The 20,548-nt window shown below is 35.1% G+C and overlaps 1 protein-coding gene across 1 annotated transcript in view; it reads right to left on the bottom strand.

The window, feature by feature from the left end:
- UNC13C (unc-13 homolog C) overlaps positions 1-20,548 on the bottom strand; it is a 132,017-nt gene that overhangs the window by 64,272 nt on the left and 47,197 nt on the right. Inside the window, exons 10-16 of the mRNA XM_025894835.2 lie at positions 17,702-17,871; positions 16,117-16,232; positions 14,648-14,811; positions 6,360-6,510; positions 3,851-3,919; positions 2,978-3,067; positions 1,812-1,940 (exon numbers count right to left, since the gene is read on the bottom strand). Coding sequence (XP_025750620.1) covers positions 1,812-1,940; positions 2,978-3,067; positions 3,851-3,919; positions 6,360-6,510; positions 14,648-14,811; positions 16,117-16,232; positions 17,702-17,871 — 889 coding nt within the window. The remainder of the gene's footprint in view (positions 1-1,811; positions 1,941-2,977; positions 3,068-3,850; positions 3,920-6,359; positions 6,511-14,647; positions 14,812-16,116; positions 16,233-17,701; positions 17,872-20,548) is intronic.

Here is a 20,548-nt window from a genome sequence, read left to right as displayed (position 1 = left end):
ATTTGGGGTTTTTTACAAATCTTCACTGAAGTTTCTTGCACTTCCTAATGACTGTAATTCTATAGACACTTGTCTGCTTAACGTTTCTATGTAAAACCACCCCTGCTGGAGATATTGTGAAAAAGAACACAAGAAACATAGAAATACAGTGAAATGCAGTTAATTCAGTTTTCCAACTGAGTGAATGCTTGTGGATTATTTATTTATTTATTTATTTCATTTCAGGAGTTCATATCTTTAAGTAGATACCTTTATCCTATATTAAGGAGTTATCTTTAAGTAGAGGTGGGTGAGAGAAAAATAATATAATGACATTGCCTATCCTGCTTCAAAAAAGAAATTTGGAGAGGACCATCACTTAAGTGTGTTTTACATTCACTACCAAACAGAAGGACCATAATATCCCTGCATTTTGAAACCATCTTTTAAAATAGACAGGCTAAACTGTTTTATGAATTCAGAGAAAAAAGCAGTGAATTTTTTGATAAGCTTTTGCAGGTGTTACAATGCTTTGCAGAAGTAAGACCACTTTTAGCTGTTTACTAAAACTGCTGGAATCTGCTGATGAACTGCAGACTTATGTAATACCCAGTGTAGCAGCACTTCATATTATATTTAACAGACAAGATCAAATTGCTGCAGAGTAAACATTAGCAAGAAAACAGAGCAGTTTATGATGTAAATAGATGTGATGCCTGAAGCTGCTCCTTCTACTACTTGATACTCCTACTCAGCTTACAATATAATCTTTTGTAGGATAAACACATCCACGAGCACTAAGGGTGTGGAGTGCTCATGGTGCTGGTGAAAAATTTGTATGTTCAAAGCTACAGATAAATTTTCTCACATAGCAGTAATCCAACATTAGAAAATAAATTCTCGTTTCAGAAAAGTTAAATAAATAGCATATACTACCTTTCCTGAAATATAGTAATTAATATTTTGGATTCAAATAAAATGTACTTTCAGATGAAATTTGATGTTTTATATCAATAGTATGAGTGTTCCTGTTAAATATATACTACACAGAAAATGTGCTTTTGTCAAACAAATAATCCTATTCAAGGATGGAATAGTCACTGTAATACCATTTTTTCAGTGTACCATCCAGAAAGAAAATTCAAGAAACAAGAGGTAATGTGATAAAGCAGTGATGCTCCTTTAAGACAGTTCTTAATTTTAATGTTATAGAATGAACTCTGGCCATATAGTAGGAAAAAAATAAGCAACATTTTTAAAGATTTTGAATCATGTTTGGAATACAACAAATGCTATAATTATTTTGCATTGACACTTCAGCCTGACAGACTAATATTAAGAATTGTTTTAGAATTATCCTCCGCTTTCTTAAAGTTGTTACTAAAGCTTGGATCCAAGTATGCATCATATATGTTAAAATATAAGGCTGGAAAGACAGTATATAATTTTCAGCAAATTATAATATTTTTTTTTTCTAAAGCTGCTAAAGTAAAATATTAGATCTTCAAAAATTATTTTCCAGTTACAGATCTTAAATGAAAAGTAATCAATCTAATGTCATCTTCCCTAAAACCACTGGACAATTTTACAGTCATATCTGATGCGATGACTCAATTATAAGTTAACATGCTTGTTTTGAAACTCAGCTTGGTAAACATTTTTGAGTTCATAGCTGTCTGTGGGTGTATTTATGATATATTGCTCCTTCAACCATAAATAAAATGAAAACAGCCTGAGAGCTTTGATATGAAGGAACACTGGAAGGCTTTCTATTCACTTAAGGTAAACTAACAATAATGAATGAGCAAGAAACAAGTTCATATTGACCTTACCTGATCCACTAATTGGGAGTAGAGATCGTAGCAATTGTCAAAAATGTATTTATAAGTTGAGTCCAGGCAGGCTCTTACACAGTCTTTCACCACAGTACTGGCTCGAGGTGGGCTCTGCAATTCCAGGACCTAATAAAATATTTGGTAAATGGTAGAATGTCAGAATTATATGGAACACAGCAAATCCAATCATTGAATATAGTTCTGTCATACAGAATGAAAAAGCTTTGAAGCAAATAAAACAAAAAAAATTAAAATTGTTTTGACTTAAGATGATTTTAGTTCAAAAATGCATTAAAACACATGCTTAAGTTAGGCAAGCAGATTGTATCTCTAAGTTTTATTTGAATGAAATTACTCATATGTTGAAAGAGACCCCAGGGTTTACACCTTTACATCTTAGGGTTTGCATCCTGAAAGTTCTTTGATTATTTAGGAAATAATTAAACCATAAAATTACATGCTTTCCTCTGAATAAGAATATCAGCCAAACAGCACTTTAATTTTTAGAGCAAAGGGTTCAGCTTTTCCCTCCACTTTAGGATACATTAATTTCAACTTTAATTTAAGGGATTATTTTAATTCTCTTTATGTAGTGCCTAATGCAGTAAAATCACATACTATTACAGCAACTGTTGTTTTGTGTTTGTTTTTTCATTCAGTAACATTAACAAGTATCATTCCATTCCAAAATATTTCTGTACGTGATCACTTAGATATCAACCTTTGGAGTTACTAAGGCAAATAGAGTTATCACACCTATTTTGCTGTTTGACTTCTGATTTTATGATATTACTAAGAAAACATTATTCTATATGATACATATTCCTAAGGAGTTTAATTGAGTTTGCTTTATGTGGTTTGATTTTAAACTCATTAAAAAGATGTTTGTTTTCTTCAGGAGATGTAACAATATAGTTAAAAAAGGAAAATATAGTTGCTTATTTTTTTAAATAATGGCTCTTATCACATTGTGAATACAAAGTATGAATAAAATGACTTTCCTACAATGATCATCAGTAACCTGAAAGATTTAAATTAAAATCAAAGGAGATTGATTGATTAAGAGTATTAACTAGAGTATGATTCTCCTGGAAAATAAATGGTAACAGCTTTTAATTTTTTTTTTTTTAATCTGGAGTCACTCTGCAAATAAAGGACAATACCTTCATCCGAAAAAAAGTAATGCTGGTAAGCAGGTCCACGGTTGATTTAAGATCCTGGAGTCTTTCAGAATTGCTGGCAGGAAAATTATCCTGGTGAATCAGGAAGAGAGGAAGAGTGCAAAATTTTGGTTACAGGTAAGATCCTTGAACAACTACTTAAAAACCCTCTAGGAAAACTAAGATGCTGCTTGGAAGGATTAGAGGTGTTCCCATGTTACCTGAATTCTGCCTGTGAGGAAGTCAGTGACAAGTATCCCTTTGACATGACTAGGAACATTTCTTATAATGCTCCTGTATTTGTAATATCAAGATTAAAACTAGTGTTATATTTCTAAAACATGAATGGAGTAAAAACATACTACAAAAAGACTGGAAACTGTTGCTAATTTAAATAATTTATCAGTTTTCATGGCACATGCATCACTTGTGGGCATAAATGCAGTAGCAATCTTAGTGAAGAAATAATATATATAATTTTTGCTATGATCTCTGGGTTAACAGACTGATGGGAAGTAGTGTTATTTAAATGGGTTCCTATTAATGCAACATGGGCCAAATAACCTCATGCTACAATACTATCTGGATAGCATTCCCAGATGAATTAACTTAATTATAGACTAATTTAATCAAAGTTGTTGAATCATACTCTTTCTTGAATGTCTGGCTCATCCCTTGACCCATTCTTACCTTTTGGAAAAAAAATACTAAGTTTTTCTTTTCTTTCTTTTTTTTTCTCCCCCTTTTTTTTCCCTTTACTTTTTTTTTTTTCCAAATTGGAAAAATATTGTTGTTAAACTGCTTGAATTCTGTAAATTTTTGTTCCAAAGAATTTGGTGTCTCATGTCAGCTCTAGATAGAATACACTGTACATACCCTGTATTTGGATAAATCAATCCTCAGAGAATTGTGCAGTTGATCCAGCAGTTTTATGAACTTTTCTCTCTGGAAAAAGAAAACAAGAACAGATTTTGCAGGTTCCTGTAGCTGGTGGGGTTTCAGAAAGCTGCTATTCACTTTTAACTTATTGGAAAATCAGTTTGTTTTCCATTGTTTCATATATAAATGCTGGTTTGAAATATCTGTGTTTCAAGGCCAGGCAATGCATCTTTTTTCACTTGATTTTCCCTTTCTATCCTATATTGAGATTTACCTGGTATGCATTAAACTGCAGCTGTGCAATGCATTAGTGAGGTAACACAGACTATCTGATGCAGTATTTCCCTTTCTTTTATTTACCTTGTGATTGCTTACACTCTTGAAGAAAGCACTTCCCCCTCTCTTTAATGAGTGAGGAATTACGCTCATTTACAGCAGATTTTGGCATAAAAGTATGATTGAAAATTATACCTCAGAAACAGTGACTTTTGGAGGAATAAGCTAAGTAATACTAATACTGTGCTGTCATAGTCTTCTGTCTCAAATGTGGAGATTAACTTGTTATCATGACAGATGAAGGTGCAGTGAAAATATTTTGCTGTGAGATATCCAGCTGAGTAGTAATACTAATGAGAGTTTCTAAATACCATATTAGAACATATTCCCTAGTCTGCTGCACAAAAGTGTGCAGAAATCCTCATCAGCCTATGTGAAAGCAGCAGACTTCTGGAAGTAGCAAGATCTGACACCTCTCAGGATGAACCGATTGTACCCACACCCTCCCCCAAATATGACCGGCAGTAATTTGAAAATAGTCTTTGTGCACTGTCTCTCATCAGTGGAGTACTAACCTACACCAAGAGCCACTAATTTGGCACAGTTCCCTTAAGGGATTAATCAAAAGGGAACTTTTTGTCATGTTATAAATCTGTACTGAAATATTCAGTCAGCCAAATCATTCCCAGCTGTAGCCTGAGGACTTGAATTTGAGATGTTCTTTTTGATGAATGATATGCAGCTATTCACTAACAAATGCCTTTTGACCCAAGAGAGAAAAATAATCTAATATTTTGCCTATAAGTCAATTGTCTGAAAAAAGAGCTCCAAATCTCTATTAGTGATGCTTACTACTCTTTTTCCACCCATCTGTTGAACTATGAATTGGATTGGAATTGCGTCAAAGTTAAACTGGCATTAACATCAGAGAAAGGACTTAATCTCTGAGGATAAAAGTAGTTCTGATCATTAGAAAAATGGAAAAAAAAAGAATAAAAAATCCAGCAGAAACATTCTAAATTTCAAAAGTTGCATCAAAGGTCTGATAGAGCTTGAACATTGAAAGAGAAGCCTGGTTTCAACAACAGTATGGAGTCATTCCATAAAAACCCATCAATCTACTCTAAAAGGAAAACCTGAGTAAGAACAAAAAAGTATTACTGTCATGGTAATACAATAATTGAATCACAAATGTTCTAACATTGATTTTTGACCATAAAATGTTTTCCTTTAAAGTGAAGGAGCCAGGTTAATATTCCTCTTCCAAATCAAATCTCTAGCAGCAGGAGATAAGGTTTCAGTTCAAAAACAAGCTGTCTCCAAACTAAAGACCCAGCCCTGGCTAAATTTATATGTGGGCATTTCCACCAGACTGAACATTTAAAAGAAAAATCAATTGATACTGAGAGTAAATATTTCTCTAAAAAATTACTGTGTGGACTCGAAAATAATGACAACAGAATTCTTAAACATTTTTTTTACTGGCTTATGACATCCCTTAAATTTCAAAATATATTGTCACTACTACTTTAGGAGTATTTAGAACTAACTGTTGGACTATTTATGGCTGTAAGCAGAGCATCAGATCCTGAGCATATTCAGAATTCAGTAATAATAACAGAAATCAATCTTTGGTGTGTTTACTACACAAAGTGAATTTAGGGACATAAGTTCTATCTCAAAGGTGCGTGTTCAGGAAATACAAAATAATGTTTAATTTCATGTATTTGAGGCCTTGCATGATAAAAGTATGCAGGAATGCTATTCTTAATACACTGTTTGTTACAACCCAAAATTTGTTTTAGCATCCAGAGCAAATATTTTTTGCAAAACTAAAAATTTACACATTTTTCCAGGCAGGAATTGCATTTATTTACCAATGATAATCTGATAATTATGTTTCTGACTTCTGATGGGAAGACAAAAGCAAAACCAAAATTAAGTCTTTCTTGGTTTACTCATCCAAATGTAGAATTTCAAAATGTTGTCTTGAAAATCCTAAAATTCATAATGTCTCTACTATTCTAATACTGGAGAAGAGTACTAGTATCTCTATCACTACTTAAAACAACTGTAATTTGTGTTTAATAAATTTCAACTATGATCAATATTTTGTGTCAATAAATGGTATTTTATGAAAACTATTAAATCAAAAATACCTTTGATATCAGCCTTAAAAAAAAAAAAAAAGAGAAGACTGGAATTCTATTAAAAAAGAAAGTCTACTTACCCCAAAGTTAGTAGCAGCAAAGCGATCTGAGGCAGATACATTAGTTGCTGCTGTGGTATGAGCATAGAAAGCATTTATATTGGCCAACAATGTGCTCATAACTGCTGGAACACCAGGGCACATATATTTAGAAGATAGACAGGAAAAGTGCCTGCAATTCAAATAAACCAACAGTTATTAAAGGTGGCAAGGAATCTGTTCGTTTTCTCACCACAATTTCTTTTCAGCTCCAGTGATGTAACTTTCAAGCTACCTCATGGAAAGCTGTGCAGATGCATATGAGGAAAATCCAGACATGTTTGATATAATTGCTCCTTCCTTCACACTGATATTTGCAAATTGAACATATCAAATTCGCATTTGGTTCTTACCCTGTTAATCCTAAACAAAAACCCATGATTTGACTATCTTAATTACTACTAAGCAAAATGTTCATTACTAACACAAACTTAAAACAAAAAAAAAAACATTATCAACATAAAAAGCCACAGAGATCTACAGCATAAAAGGATTTAATTGTTGCCAACAAAAAGAGTCAAGCATTTTTGTGTAGCTTTCATTTTAAACTACATTATTGATGAAAGCAACTTCTGGGTCCACCTTGATTTGATTTAGGCCATAACTGAAATTGTTCCACTTTGATTCAGGGCAGTAAAATTTAGGTAATCAGTCTGTTAAACCCAAAGCAGCCCAAACCAGAGCTGCAATGTAGCAGCAGCAGCACTGTTTACTTGTTTAACACAGCAGGAGATGCCGGATTGTAGCATACAAAGAGTTTACAACACAAGAAAACATGAGAGATAAGATGGGTGAAAGATCTAACGCATGAGGAGAGTGAAAACAGAAATTCCTGATGTCAAGATTTATAGTTAGGCAGGACTGGGAAGGAGATAAAGGGATAAAGAGTAAATGTACATAGATAGGAAAGAGAATGAGGGGGATTAGGCAGAGAAGATGATGGTGAAAATGAGTGTACAGTCCTACAGAAAAGGATGAAGAAACTCCAGTCACTCTGGAGCTCTCTGTATGACTGAAGGTCCTGATTTGGCCACATGCTCCTCTTAGCTGGAGACTCTGGCTCCTCTCTCCTGTTTTTCCTCAGGAGCATAAGGCAGAGCAGTGTGCTGGGCCTGAACCACCTGGGCACTAGTGCCCTTCCAAGAAAAAAATTAACACAAGGTACGACTGAGCTCCGTCCTGCTGGACTTGGGCCAAGTACCCTTTACTGCTGTCACTGCCCATATCATCTTTCAAGACATCATTCAAGATTATTTTCATCTTGTGTTTGGATTCCTGTTCCTAAAGCTATAAAAAATGAGTTCTTCATGCTTTCTTCCAAGCCTGCACACAAACTCACTCTACCTGCATTATTCTTTCTGATACCCGCTCATTGTCTCAGCAGTCCTCTAAATTGCTTCAATCTGCTATTGTGACTGACCCTAATAATTACATTCCTGCTTTCTGATGTTCCAGGGCTGCAGAAACTTGCTTCTGCTGAAGAGACAACAGTATCTTTTCTAGGGTCCCCCATGTTACTGACTCCATATATTTGTAGATGCCTTAAGTGTATTTGTAGATGCCTTTTTCATAACCCTTTGGGGAAATTGCAATTTTCTGTCTACCAAACAACTCTTGTTCTGTTAGTCTGTAGATTTAAAAGGGAAATTAGAGGGAATGGAGTGAATCACAAGGCAGCATCACAAAGTATCTCTTGCTTCTGCTTTTCCAGTACTCCTGTCTCTGTCAGTCACTCACACCACTACAAACCAAGCACTCTCCAACACTTCCATTTAGTTGGCAAAGGAGACATCTCAACTGTAGTTTACTTCAGAAATCTGTGTCAGGTCACAGATGTGTTAAAAAAGAAAATTCTGAAACTCCCCAAGGGCCCAGGCTCAGGATTCAGTCTTCATTAAATGCATTTGATATCCATTCCATACCTAGATATCAGAGGCAGATACCATAAAACTATTGACCAAACTGCTCTTCTCAAGCACTTTAGTCAATGAAACAGGCTACAGAACCTGGGAAAAGATTGAAAATGGAATCAGCTACTTGCAGTAAGGTAAATGTGATGCTGAACACATCCACCTCTCACGACAGTTGCATGATCTCTGTGGTCAATGCAGGACCAAAGTTTTCAAGTGCTCTAGACTGGAAGTGTGTTTTAATTACCAGTGAGTGCTCCAAACATGTGTGTGATCTATAAATGAAAGTATTTTCTATTTATTTTTCCTAAAAAAAATAAAGCACAGGAGATGCATGTCAACTGATCCTGTAATTGAAAGGTAATTGGCAGGAAAACTTCTAAAATGGTAATTTTCTAACTCTTTAGCATTTTACTCAAGATAAATCCACTTATAATTTAAACCATAATTCCCAAGAAAAAATCAAGTAATTAACTATGTATGTAAAAATACCTAAAGAAAATCCCAGCACGTATTCATGTTTTGCTACTTTATAGTATCATCCAAAATCTCTGACATATTAAAGAGAATCTAAGGCTACAGTCCTCATATGTGTGGTGTTTCTGTATTTGCAGCCTTTCTAGGCCAAGCCAGGTGGGCTTTCTCTACCATTAGACTCTCTTTAAAGTATTTTCAAGCTGGGTTTATGTATCACACAGTCTTGCCCCAATGTATATTGATACTTACAAGTTGTATCATGGTAGTGATGTTCAAAATGCTTTACAAGCATTTCTCAGCCTTCCTGTAAGGTTGATCTGTAAGTTTTGTCATCTCTGTTTTAGAAAACAGAGAAACTGCTCAAATCTACACACAAATCAATCACTTGGGCCAGGACCAGAACTCAGCATTCCCAGCTATGTGCTCATGGGATAATATTATCAAACCTTTCATTCACTGCCAGTATTTTCAAGAAGTACTTTTAAATGCCACTGTGTGAATCTGACAAAAACACAACACAGCTCCCTACCCCTTAGGAGAACCTGTCATTATATGTCACATGTTTTCTGTCAAGTAGAAGAATAATAATTTCCTTTGTAATAAAATACAATAGTGATGTCAGGTGATTCTTACCACGAAAGATAACCTTCAAAGTTAATGGAAATCTCTCCTGATATATTAATCACATGAATTTTGAGAAATATAAGTACAAATGAATAGAATTATTTTTCAAAAAAACGACACCAAAATAATGAATATACACTTTTACCGGTGACCTTTAATTTCCAAAAATTTTCTAGTGGACCTAAAGGCCTTTAGCGTATGAGTAACCCCAATGTGGAGAGAAGAAGGCACTAATAACCCCACTGGCCTTAGAGTCATACCTATAACATGGCAGAATGGTCTGCTGTGTGAGGAGGCAGGCAAAAGGGGCTGTCAGCAGCAGCTCTATATGAGAAGCCTTTGAGATTGTGCCATTTGCCTTCAGGGAACATGACAGACCATGGAAAAATAGTTCTGGTCGACATTTTAAGTTTGGTATGGCATCTTCTGCAGGTTCTTCCAACCATTTCACACTGAGCTACCCATGACCTGTACTGAGCTCTTATATTTAAAATAGTCCCAAATTGCACCAATTTGTCATGAGGAAAATTTAAACCTCTTAGTGTAATTTGTTTGTGTCCTCATTGTATCACTGCACCATTTCACCTGTGTTAGTGAAAATGATGATAAAGTATCAAGCGACAGGCTTTTGTTTCTCTCCCTTGTTTAATTAAAATCTCTCAAGCTCACAGAACCTATTAAATATATCACATGCAATATGGGTCATGACTCTGAGAGTGTTGATAACTCAGGTTATCAACCACCTGCAAGCCACCTGGCTTTCTTCTGCTTGCTAACATATATAAACCAAAGGTAACCTCCTTCCTTGCTTTTGTAGATCTTTGAAAAGAGCAGCAAATAACATGAGTTATTAACAATTTCTAGTGTGTAGAAAATGTCACAGAAAACAGTGTTAAGTCTCACACATCTTAGAGTAATATTGCATTGTTTAAGCTAGAGCCAGATCTAAAACCAGGCCTGCTTGCTCCAACTTTCTTTTTATGCAATTTCTTGACTAACATGCAGTGCCTGTGATTCTTCCACTACTTCTGCTACTGTGAATTGGTGAAGAAAGAAGGCAAATTGATGTGCTGTACACTCAGCAACCAAATGCCATCAATAAAAAATTAGTTTAATGGGCGATTTGTGTGCTTTTTGCAATGTTGCCACAGTAATTGAAGACTAGCAGGAGAACAAGATGACATAGTTAATGTCCATTAACCTGCTGGAATGAGAGCTATGTCACTGATTGAGGAGCATTAGCTTCTACCTGTGGTGACTCTTGCCAGTAAGAAGCAAAGATCTTAGAGCTTTTAATGCACTTGACTCCATTACACAGTAAATCCAGGTTGCTGATGTTATGTATAATTTCAGTGTCTAGTCAAACACTGTTTCAATACGTGCTCTGATTTTTGCCTCTTAAAGAGAAATAAATTACATTGAAAAAGGAATGAGAGGAAAAATGTTTGGGTTTTTTTGATGGTGGAGAGGAGGCTTAATATATGTAGGTAAATAAAGTTTCAGTATGATTCCTTCAAGACATTGAATTTACAGCATAAATTGCCATCAATCACCGCAGTCATCAAAATAAAGGCCATCCAGATCACTGAGCTGGTTTTCTGCTTTCCCCTCCCGTTTTCTGTGGTAGCTGTTTTCTCTCCTATGTTCTCACACATATATGTTTCTACTTTTGGGAGTTACACATACTATTCCTGTAGCTAACAGCATCTATCTGGCTGCTATTCATTAAAAAAAAAAATCTTTTCTGAGCCATATAAGAATGACTGCAATTGTCTTTCATTTCTTCTCCTAACACAGACTCCATGATGAGTGGAGGAACATAATAATCATAAAAAAGAAGGGTGGATTATGGAATCTGTCTGGTCAAGATTTCAAAGAACTGTAATTACTGCAACTAAAGCAGACTTTCTGGTGTATTTTGACTTTGGGTCAATGATTGGTTTTCTACTCACATGAATTCCACATTTGGTGACTTAAAAGCAGATTTCCTTGCTTAGGAACTGGGCAGTTGTAACCTGTGTCTTGAGAGTAAGACACCCCTTCTAAGTGGGCATCTTCAGGGAAAAACTAACTGCATTTATTCTCACAGAAATGTGGATGCCTCTATTTCCAGCAACAGGTGCAATCAAGCTTGAATTCATTCTCATAAGTTTAATGAGAAAGGTCTCACTGGGGACAATGACTGAGAGCAGATAAGTAACCATCTATGTGATACCTTTTGGGTTGGTATCCACATTCCAGTATGAGTATACTCTGTATTTGGAATATCAACAGCATATTTTTGAAGTGTTATTTCTTTGCTCTAAAGGAATAAATATAAAAAAATATTGAGAGCCAGGAAAAAATCATCAGGGATCACATAAGAGGATCACAATGACAAAGGCACTGGCATGAACCAGCAATGATAAACAAGTTGGGTTGTTTACTGCTTTACTGGAACAGGATGCCAAATTGTTCTAGACAGGGGTACTTTAGGGAAGCTTAATAAGACTTTTGTTGTGTTCAGAAATGCAGAATGGCATATGTTTCTATTCCAGCATAGGCCATCTACCCATACTTAAAAGGGTCAAGACTGACTATCATTAAGTGACACTGAAGCTTTATACGGTAGCTAATTTCAAAACAAATCTGAATACTAAAAATTACACTCAGACAAAAAGAGCACCTCATTAACAACATCCTAAAACTCATGTGAGCCTGATAAAGAGCATGTGGATGCTCTTGGGGGTCTGGATCATAGAGTATTAAAGCATAGTCAGTTTTTCATTTACAAATGCAAACATTTTAATTTGCAATGTTATCCTGAGACATGCAGTAAAAGTACTGTGCAACTAGATTCTCGAGCAAAGAATGCTTACACAATATTCCTTTGGGCAAAGTGATTACATTCAAATTCCCTCTCTGATGTATGGTAGAAAATTGCTTTTGTTTAGTAGGAGCTCTTCATTACCAAATGGAATCTGATAATTTTGTTTTCCAAATCAAGTAACTGTACATTTTCTTCCAGCCACTAAAATTGTTCCACAAGAAAAAGGTGATCTCATAAAAAGAAGTAAAACCAACAGATAATAGTCCAAAAGAAAATTCCTCATGACAGATCTATTTTTTTCACTACTCTTCTCCCCAAAGTCTGAATGCTCTGAGACATGTCTGCAGGTGAATCAGCAAAATGATATATATGAATATATATTCTTCTCCAAGTATTTTTGGAGATTACATTCATTACTGATTTTATTCCTAACTTACACAGGATGAGACCTTCCCCTCAAATAGGGAGGGCTCATTATTAACAAGCAACATTTAAAAGGACGTGGGTATGGGGGCAGTGAAATCTTAGCTTTTATTTCCTGTGAATACCAATATTAAATTAACTTTCTTATTATACCTGCCTTCAAATACTTTGCTTGCAGTCACCAACAGCAAGGAAATTTGGTGGAAAAGGTATAGAAGAAAGCAAGAACAAAAAGAGGACAAGGCAAAGTAGGTCATTTAACTTAAAATGGCTTGGTTAGAATTTCTGAGTAAGGATTCCTGAAAAAAGTGTTGCAGTACTTGCCCAGTTCCATGTTAGTTGTTCAGAGTAAATTTATTTCCTTTTCATGATTATCTCTGTGTTATGTTGTTTACCAAGATGAAAGTTAAGTATCTTCTTTATTAAAAGAAAAGCAACTTTATATGAAAACATAACCTGTTCATTTCTAACACTGGAAGTGAAAAAGTTCTTTAAATGCATCAGTTATATTGCTATTTTTGCAATGTTGACTTATGCAACATTTGAATTTCTAAAACCAGTTTCAAACTTTTTCTGGCAAATTTCACATTACTGGTATACATCAAGAGATGAAGAAAAAGCAACTTCAAAATAATTTTACAGTTCAAGTTGTCCATCAGAAATACTGCCACGTGGTACTGAGATAACCAACTACTGGGCTATAGTTAAGAGGAAACACTAATCAAGATTAGTACTTTATTTCTTAATGCAAACCAGTAATAACAGCCCTCCCTTGGCATTAATAGCTCTTGAGAATTCATCTTTCATCAAACCTTGAATTCATTTTGATACACACAGCAGGAGCAACGCTATCATTAACATTTTGATAAAAACAACATACCATTTTAAATCAAGTTATAAAACTATAATACTGCGCTAGTTAATAAGAGACATAACTTAATCAAGATGTAAAAACATACATGGCTAAAGAGAAGTTAAACATGAAACCAAAAATATTCAGGAAACTCAATGCATGAATTTCTCCATATATACTTAAGATATGTGATACCACACAGGAACTGTCAAGTTTAATAAATTATTCTGTGCAAGGCTGTGTAAGGTCCTTGAAGGAAAAGCAATAAAATGTATATATTGCAAAGACATCCTCTGCCTTTCTATTAGATGTACAGTACAATAATTCATAGAGAGCTACATAAAGTGAAAGACATGCTCATTGCAGTAGCAGATGGTGCCATTATATCCTGCAATAAAAAGAAAACTTCATACATTTATGTGCCTTCATACTTATTATATGACTTTTCAGGAGGTAAAGAGATGGTGAAAATGAGAGACACGTTCTGATTCAAAATTCCATAATATCAGCTTTCTGTAAGAAAAAAAATTCACTATTTCTTCTTTAGAGAACTCATTTGGAGTCCTCTGCTTTCCTACAGCTCCAGTAGGGGCAGAGTGTAGTCCTTTTCACCAGAAAACTTTTTACTGGACAACTGAGAATACATGATGGGGCTCTCATGCCTCCAGGCCTCCAAGCTAAATGGTGCTGTGTTCTAAAGTGTTCAGGCAGCTGCTTAGAATGGACAATGTAACAACAGGTTTCAATACTGTCAAAACCAGTTTGCATTTATTATTTACATATACTAGGGAAGCTCACTACAGACATTGCTGCTGTTCTATGATGATTTCTGTACTCCTGGAAAAGAGCACAGAGCTTGTGAATCCCTGTTCAACCACCCCAGTCCCATCTGGAACACTGGAAGTCTTTCTGAGCCCTCCTATATATGAGTATCATAAGGATTAAGAAATGCATTAGCAGTAATACCAGTAACAGTTCATAAATGCTTATAATATATCTTAATTCCACTGCAGATGAGAAGCACTTCAACAAGAATCAAATGGACGAAAATTATAACAAAAATTTAAATCAGGAATGGAAGAGAAATGGAGAATGAAAGTACGAAGCCTTGGAACTCATCTATTCCCTCAGATTCTTGAGAGTAGAGCAGAAAAGCAGACCTGCTAATACTCACGTCATAGCCTGATAAATATATTCAATTCCATAGCGCATTGCAAATTCATCCACGATTTCTTGTGCAGCATCATCAAAGTACACCTTCCAGGCCTCATCGCCTTTCACCTCAGGGATTTTCACAACCCCGTTAGATTTAACTTCCGTCAAGTAATGGAACAGATTCTAAAGGTAAGAAACGTTTCAAACAGGGAATTTAGGCTTTTAAGTAGCATTCTGAAAATACATCCTATATATAGGCGTTAATATATGAATTGCCAGGGATTTTTTATTGTTTATTTTTCTGAAGACTGGCACAAACTGCTCAGCAGGCTTGTGATTCAGAGCATTGCTCTGTCTCCTTGATATGAAGTCCTGACAGTCAACTGGCACAGAAAGACTGCAACATAAAATACTGCAGAAAGTTACCTATTAATTGTTCTTGTTAATGAATGAAAATGTGATGTTGTAACACTTAACTACATAGTGTTTCAACTTTAATTGGCTCTGTGAACAATAAATTTCAAATTCATTATTTGAGACCTGTAAGTTACAGGAAGATAACAGAAATATGGCAGATGCCTCTCAAGCAGTGCAAGGGGTGCAATAAAATTTATGTTTAGTAACCTTGGGAGTAAAGCTAACTGAGCAGTCAATTTTATTTCCTATTTTCAATGGTGAAAAAAACCCTAAAACTTTGAAATACTTTCAGTTTTGCTAATTAGCCCATAACTGCCTCTTAAAGGATTATCTTAAAGCAATAGCAGGTCAAAATCTATCAGCACAAACGCCCTGTGAATATCTAGCTTTACAAATGGTGAACAAGGGGATTTTGTGGATACATACTAGTGCTGAACTTTCAGCCATATATTAGCTATCAGCTTTCAGAAATTGATTGTATTTTTGGAACAGAATTTCTACATGGTTCACTATTTGAGGGAAGGGGAACCAATTACAAGGAAAATCTTTCAAAAGACACACTGCTTTGTCAGTGATGATTTTTTTTCCAATGTTGACAAAAGCAATCTAGATGACAGGAAAATGAAATTTTATATTGTCTGTGCTTCTCTTGCATTTTCTCACTCTCTCCAAGATATGAATTAATGTAGGAGGAAATAAATCCTTCAGAGTTAATAGCTCTATTTCTGTAATATACCGAAATGTTTGTATATTCTCTATGTCAGAAAGCATGTAAGGAGCATCAAAGTGCTAAATCCAAACACAGTACAGGGAGAGCTTATCTGGCTCTATCTCTTATTTTTCTAACACCTACTGGGAGGAATGATCTGTTGGTCTTACATTGTTCTGCCTTTGCTTCTGAACCTGATATGCCATCAGCAATACAAAATGGGAAATCTAAAATAAACTTGTCCTGAGGTATGTCAGCAGTTATTTGTTACAGTGCTGTAATGTTCTGGAGCCTTTTTTCCTCATCCTTGCAACAACAGAATAGTCATTTCTGTAGAGTATACTTTAACTTTTCCTACATACCTCATGTAGACAGGTGTATTGCACATGATAGGGAGCAACTTTCTCCTCTCCTTCTATTTCAACATTGATTTTCAGTCTAATGGCACCAGAGACAGCTGATTTATCTGTTCGCTTTTCTGAGGAGCAGAAAAATAATACATCAATTAACTACCAAGAACACATGTATGTCGTATGAAAAGCTTTCATAAATCATTCTAGTTTAATGACTTTTTTAAAGTCAGAAAGTCCTGCTGTTGAAAAACAAGAATTTTTTAGTACCTCACACATGGTTCAGCCCATGAAATAGAATATCAAACTGTGAAATAATGAATCTTTCTTATTTTATCTGCCATATTCAAATCAGACTGCATTGCAATTTATTTATCACTCTTCCCTTTTCAAAGACATTATTTTAATTTTCTATCCTATTATCTGTACTAATTATTAATATTTTCCTTTATTTATGAAGACTTTAGCAAGAACCTGGACTACTGTGTTTGAGTGGGGTGGGTTGACCCTGGGGAGACACCAGATGCCCACCAAAGCCACTGGATCACTTCCCCTCCTCAGCTGAACAGGGGAAAAAAAACAGAATGAAAGCCTCATGGGCCAAGAGGACAGGGACAGCTCACTCACCAGTTACTTTCATGGGCAATACCAGACTCATTTTTTATGGTATTATTAAACTGCTTCCTGTCAAATCATTTCAGCATGATTTGTTTCAAAAATCTATTTCATAATAACTTACATTGGTTTAAGTCACTGAAATTTTTGAAGAAATAAAATTCAGAATTCATAATGACCCAATTATCTTACCTTTGAAAAATAACTCATTATAATTAGGAAAAAACCCAAGAGTTTACATTCATTGTCAATAAGAGATCAAATATCTATATATGATCTATATATGAAATATATATATTGGGAAATGAAACACTAGACAATGTAAAAAGAGCTGTTGATTAGGAAATGAATTTCAGAAAACTATATCATGTAATTCAGCTGAAGTTTTTATAGAGCAGGCTAACTTAAATAAAATAAAAATGTTAATATCATATTTTTATTATCAAATATGGGAGATTAACTTTTAAAATTATTTTATGCTTCAGTTTAGATGGAGAAAATATATTCTGAGACACTATTCCATTAATTTATTTCTGGTTGAAAGACTGATAATTTTAAAGACCTGTCCAGACAAGAAAGTGCAGTCATCGAGGACAACAGAGAACAGCGGAAAACAGATGATTAAGCCCAGAATGGTAATAAATAATTTTTTAAAATATGTGATAAAATGAATGTGAAGAACAATAAAAATATTTGTAAATGTATTTCCCAAAGAATGCTACTGTTATGGGACTACTCTAAGATGTTCGGTTTTCTTACACAGTTTTAATTTTGCTTTAAATGAAATATTTTTCTTTAATATCATTGGGATTAGTCTGCTCTCTGTAATTGTCAGAAACCAAAAAAGGATGAAATTAACCTGCAATATTTAAGATTTTAAGAGCTGCACATTGGTACCAAAGCTATATTTTTTTAAAGTCACAAAATTAAAGACACTGTGATTTCACTTCAATTTGTTCTAAGAAATCAGTAAAAATCATACCTAAATTATACCATACATCCATTTCTCCACTCAGTGTTCTTACTTCAATGATTGTTTGCCCCAGGAAGTCATCTGATTCTTTTTTGAAATGTTGCTTTACTCTAGACTTGATGTCATCATCTTCATCCCATACTCTCACTTTTATTCTATCTGTAGAATTATGGCATTCACTGGAAAAACAAAGATAAAATACAAAATGTGAGTAATACACAAGCTATATATCTCTGTACTGCTGTCTATTTAATTGACCTCGATTTTCATACACTTGCTTAATTGCATAAAGTGTCAGAATACAAACAACCTGCAACATCTAGTGGAATAAAAGGCCATCCCATATTGCCAGGGACAAAACTGGAATTGCTATATATATGAGAAAGTAAAGAGATTAACTTGATTGAATTATATATGCACAGAGATTTTATTTAGGAATGTCAAGAACTCCTCATTAAATTATTAATTAATTTAAAATGTGTACTTCTTGATGCTATTATTTAACAAGTATCCTAAGAAAGATACAGTTAGATCAGATTTATTTGTTTAGGAGTGCTATATAGTACATAGAGCAAACTACAAAAGTAGTAGTCTAGAATAATACAAAAAGTGAAAAAAAAAAAATAAATTAAAGAACATTTCCACTGTGTGTCAGGAAGCTTTTGGAAAAAACTCAAGAAGTACCCACACACATCACTGCAAGACAAGAAGGCAAACAGAAAAACCTAGGGAAATAAGTAGCTTCTTTCTTTTCTCCAAGACCTCCATTCCCTGGTAAGGAGAAGGAGTGGAGACAGACTGCCATGTACTAAAAAATTTATTGCAAATTTAATTTGCTTACTAACCCCTCATGGATTGAGTGGATTTGAGAAACTCCTGGATGTGTGAGGGAATGAGGAGGCTTCACTTGCAATCTGCAGAGTACCCAGTGGATAAAAATTTTTTCTCCCAGCTATGCCCTGCATGTATTTGCACAGAAATGGAAAAGAAACTCTGTTGCTGCTTAATTCTGTAAGCCACAATGAGAACTATTTACAATTCATCAGTGCTGGCTTTTGGTGCCTTGATTGGAATATCTTAACGTTGACTGCAGCAGTCTGTGGTAGTGAAAACTTTGCTGCTGACATTTGATGACTAGTACAGACGCCAGTTATAAGGCATGTCATACTCATGCACACTAGCTATGTTTTTTAATATCCACTCAAGAATGCTGCAAAAATATTTTTAAAATTACATATCTTTAAATATAATTTTAAAGTGTAGCAGCAAATTTTTATCTTCAGCAGGGTCTTAGTTTACACTAGATTAAGAGTTTTTACTTGAATTCTACTCAAGTACTATCACTGCTCAGTGATCTGTTTCAGTGTCTCCAGCATTAAAACAGTAATACTCTAACTTATCTTCCAACTGGCACCCCTCAGGGGTATTCTAAGAATTAATTAGTGGTGGTAATGGGTTTTGGAAGAATAAAGTGCTGTAAATGGTATTATTCCTGTCAAGACCAACCAGACACTAAAAATGGCATGCACAGCTCTTACTCTGCTGCACTGTGACATCATTCAGTATCACAGAAATGCTTGTGTCTGCCTGTGTTCCAGATTTTAACTTTGCAGATATTTCTGGTAATTAAAACACACATTGTTCTGTGATTAGCAAAACTAATAAAGCCTAGTTTCCTTTTGTCTTATGACTGGCTTCCCTGACATCTAACAAACTGCAAATCACATACTGAATCTTCCCCCATAGTTGGGATTTTTGTAATGTGAACTCCCTGGTGTTTGTTATGGGGTGAGCTCATATTGAGGACACCATCAGGATCTCACCTCTCATCTCTCCCTGACCACCGATTTTCACAGAATGTGACAGGCAATCTGTGAAATTTCTCTGACTGACTACAAAATTCAAAAGCTATTGGCAAGGACATATAAAATATAGGAAGATAGAGATGGATCAAATAAACATCTTTGCCTTAAGAAATGAGGCTAAACCCAGAAACCATTTAATTTTCCTGAAATGTAGCTCTGTAGCTTAACATTGCTGGAGTCCTGAATTGCATTTAGGTGGGAACCCAACAGAAATATTAAGCAGGGGATTTCGACAGTGGCATAGGAAGATCCATCACTGGTGAGGTATTTATGTGACCCTCACCATATCTGTGCTTTTAGTAGAAATCTTATTCCTGCTTTGCTTCTCAAGGAGATGCTGCATATAAAAGGTCATTAAATGGTACTTCAGCACAAATACCATATTTTTATTCTCCTGAGACAGCAACGATTTCCCTCTGATGTATGCTTAGCTGATTAAGAAATATTTATTCAGGTGGTCAGGATGACTGCACTTTTCCCTGATATCCTCAGTTGTCTCTTCCACATCCTTTTCTCCTTTAACCCTAGGTCAGTGAGACATGGTGAGACACAACCATGTTCATCTTTGTGTCAAAACTTTAGCACTGAGTCAGCTCTGCTATGTTTGCAATGCTCCCGTGCAAGACCACAAAAATAGCATGGATTTGTGTTGCAAGAACTGAAGAGTGGATGAATAAATATTTCTACTGGCCTGTCCTGTGGCAGTGTGACTGCAGGGAGATTTACTATTAAAATCACAGAGCTGTCTCTGCATGATTGTACTTACCTGCCCAGACTCTTAGAAATAGCACTATTTAATGACATGCACATTCTGCCTTAGTCACTGGTAACATCTGTGCAGAAGCCCTGGGTGGGATTCCTACTTCTGCTTACTCTGTCTAGGAAAATCAACCCAAGAAATTAAAGGCTAAGACAACATATGCTATTTTTAGTGTTCCTGTTCTTGCCATTCTGCTTTATATGCTCAGTGAAAGCGTTCACAGAGATGTGA

Source organism: Manacus vitellinus, unplaced genomic scaffold (assembly GCF_001715985.3).
Source record: "Manacus vitellinus isolate BGI_N305 unplaced genomic scaffold, ASM171598v3 scaffold_16_pilon, whole genome shotgun sequence".
NCBI classification, from domain to species: domain Eukaryota; kingdom Metazoa; phylum Chordata; class Aves; order Passeriformes; family Pipridae; genus Manacus; species Manacus vitellinus.
Note: the sequence above shows the minus strand (reverse complement) of the source record. Positions and strands in the feature narration are given on the sequence as shown.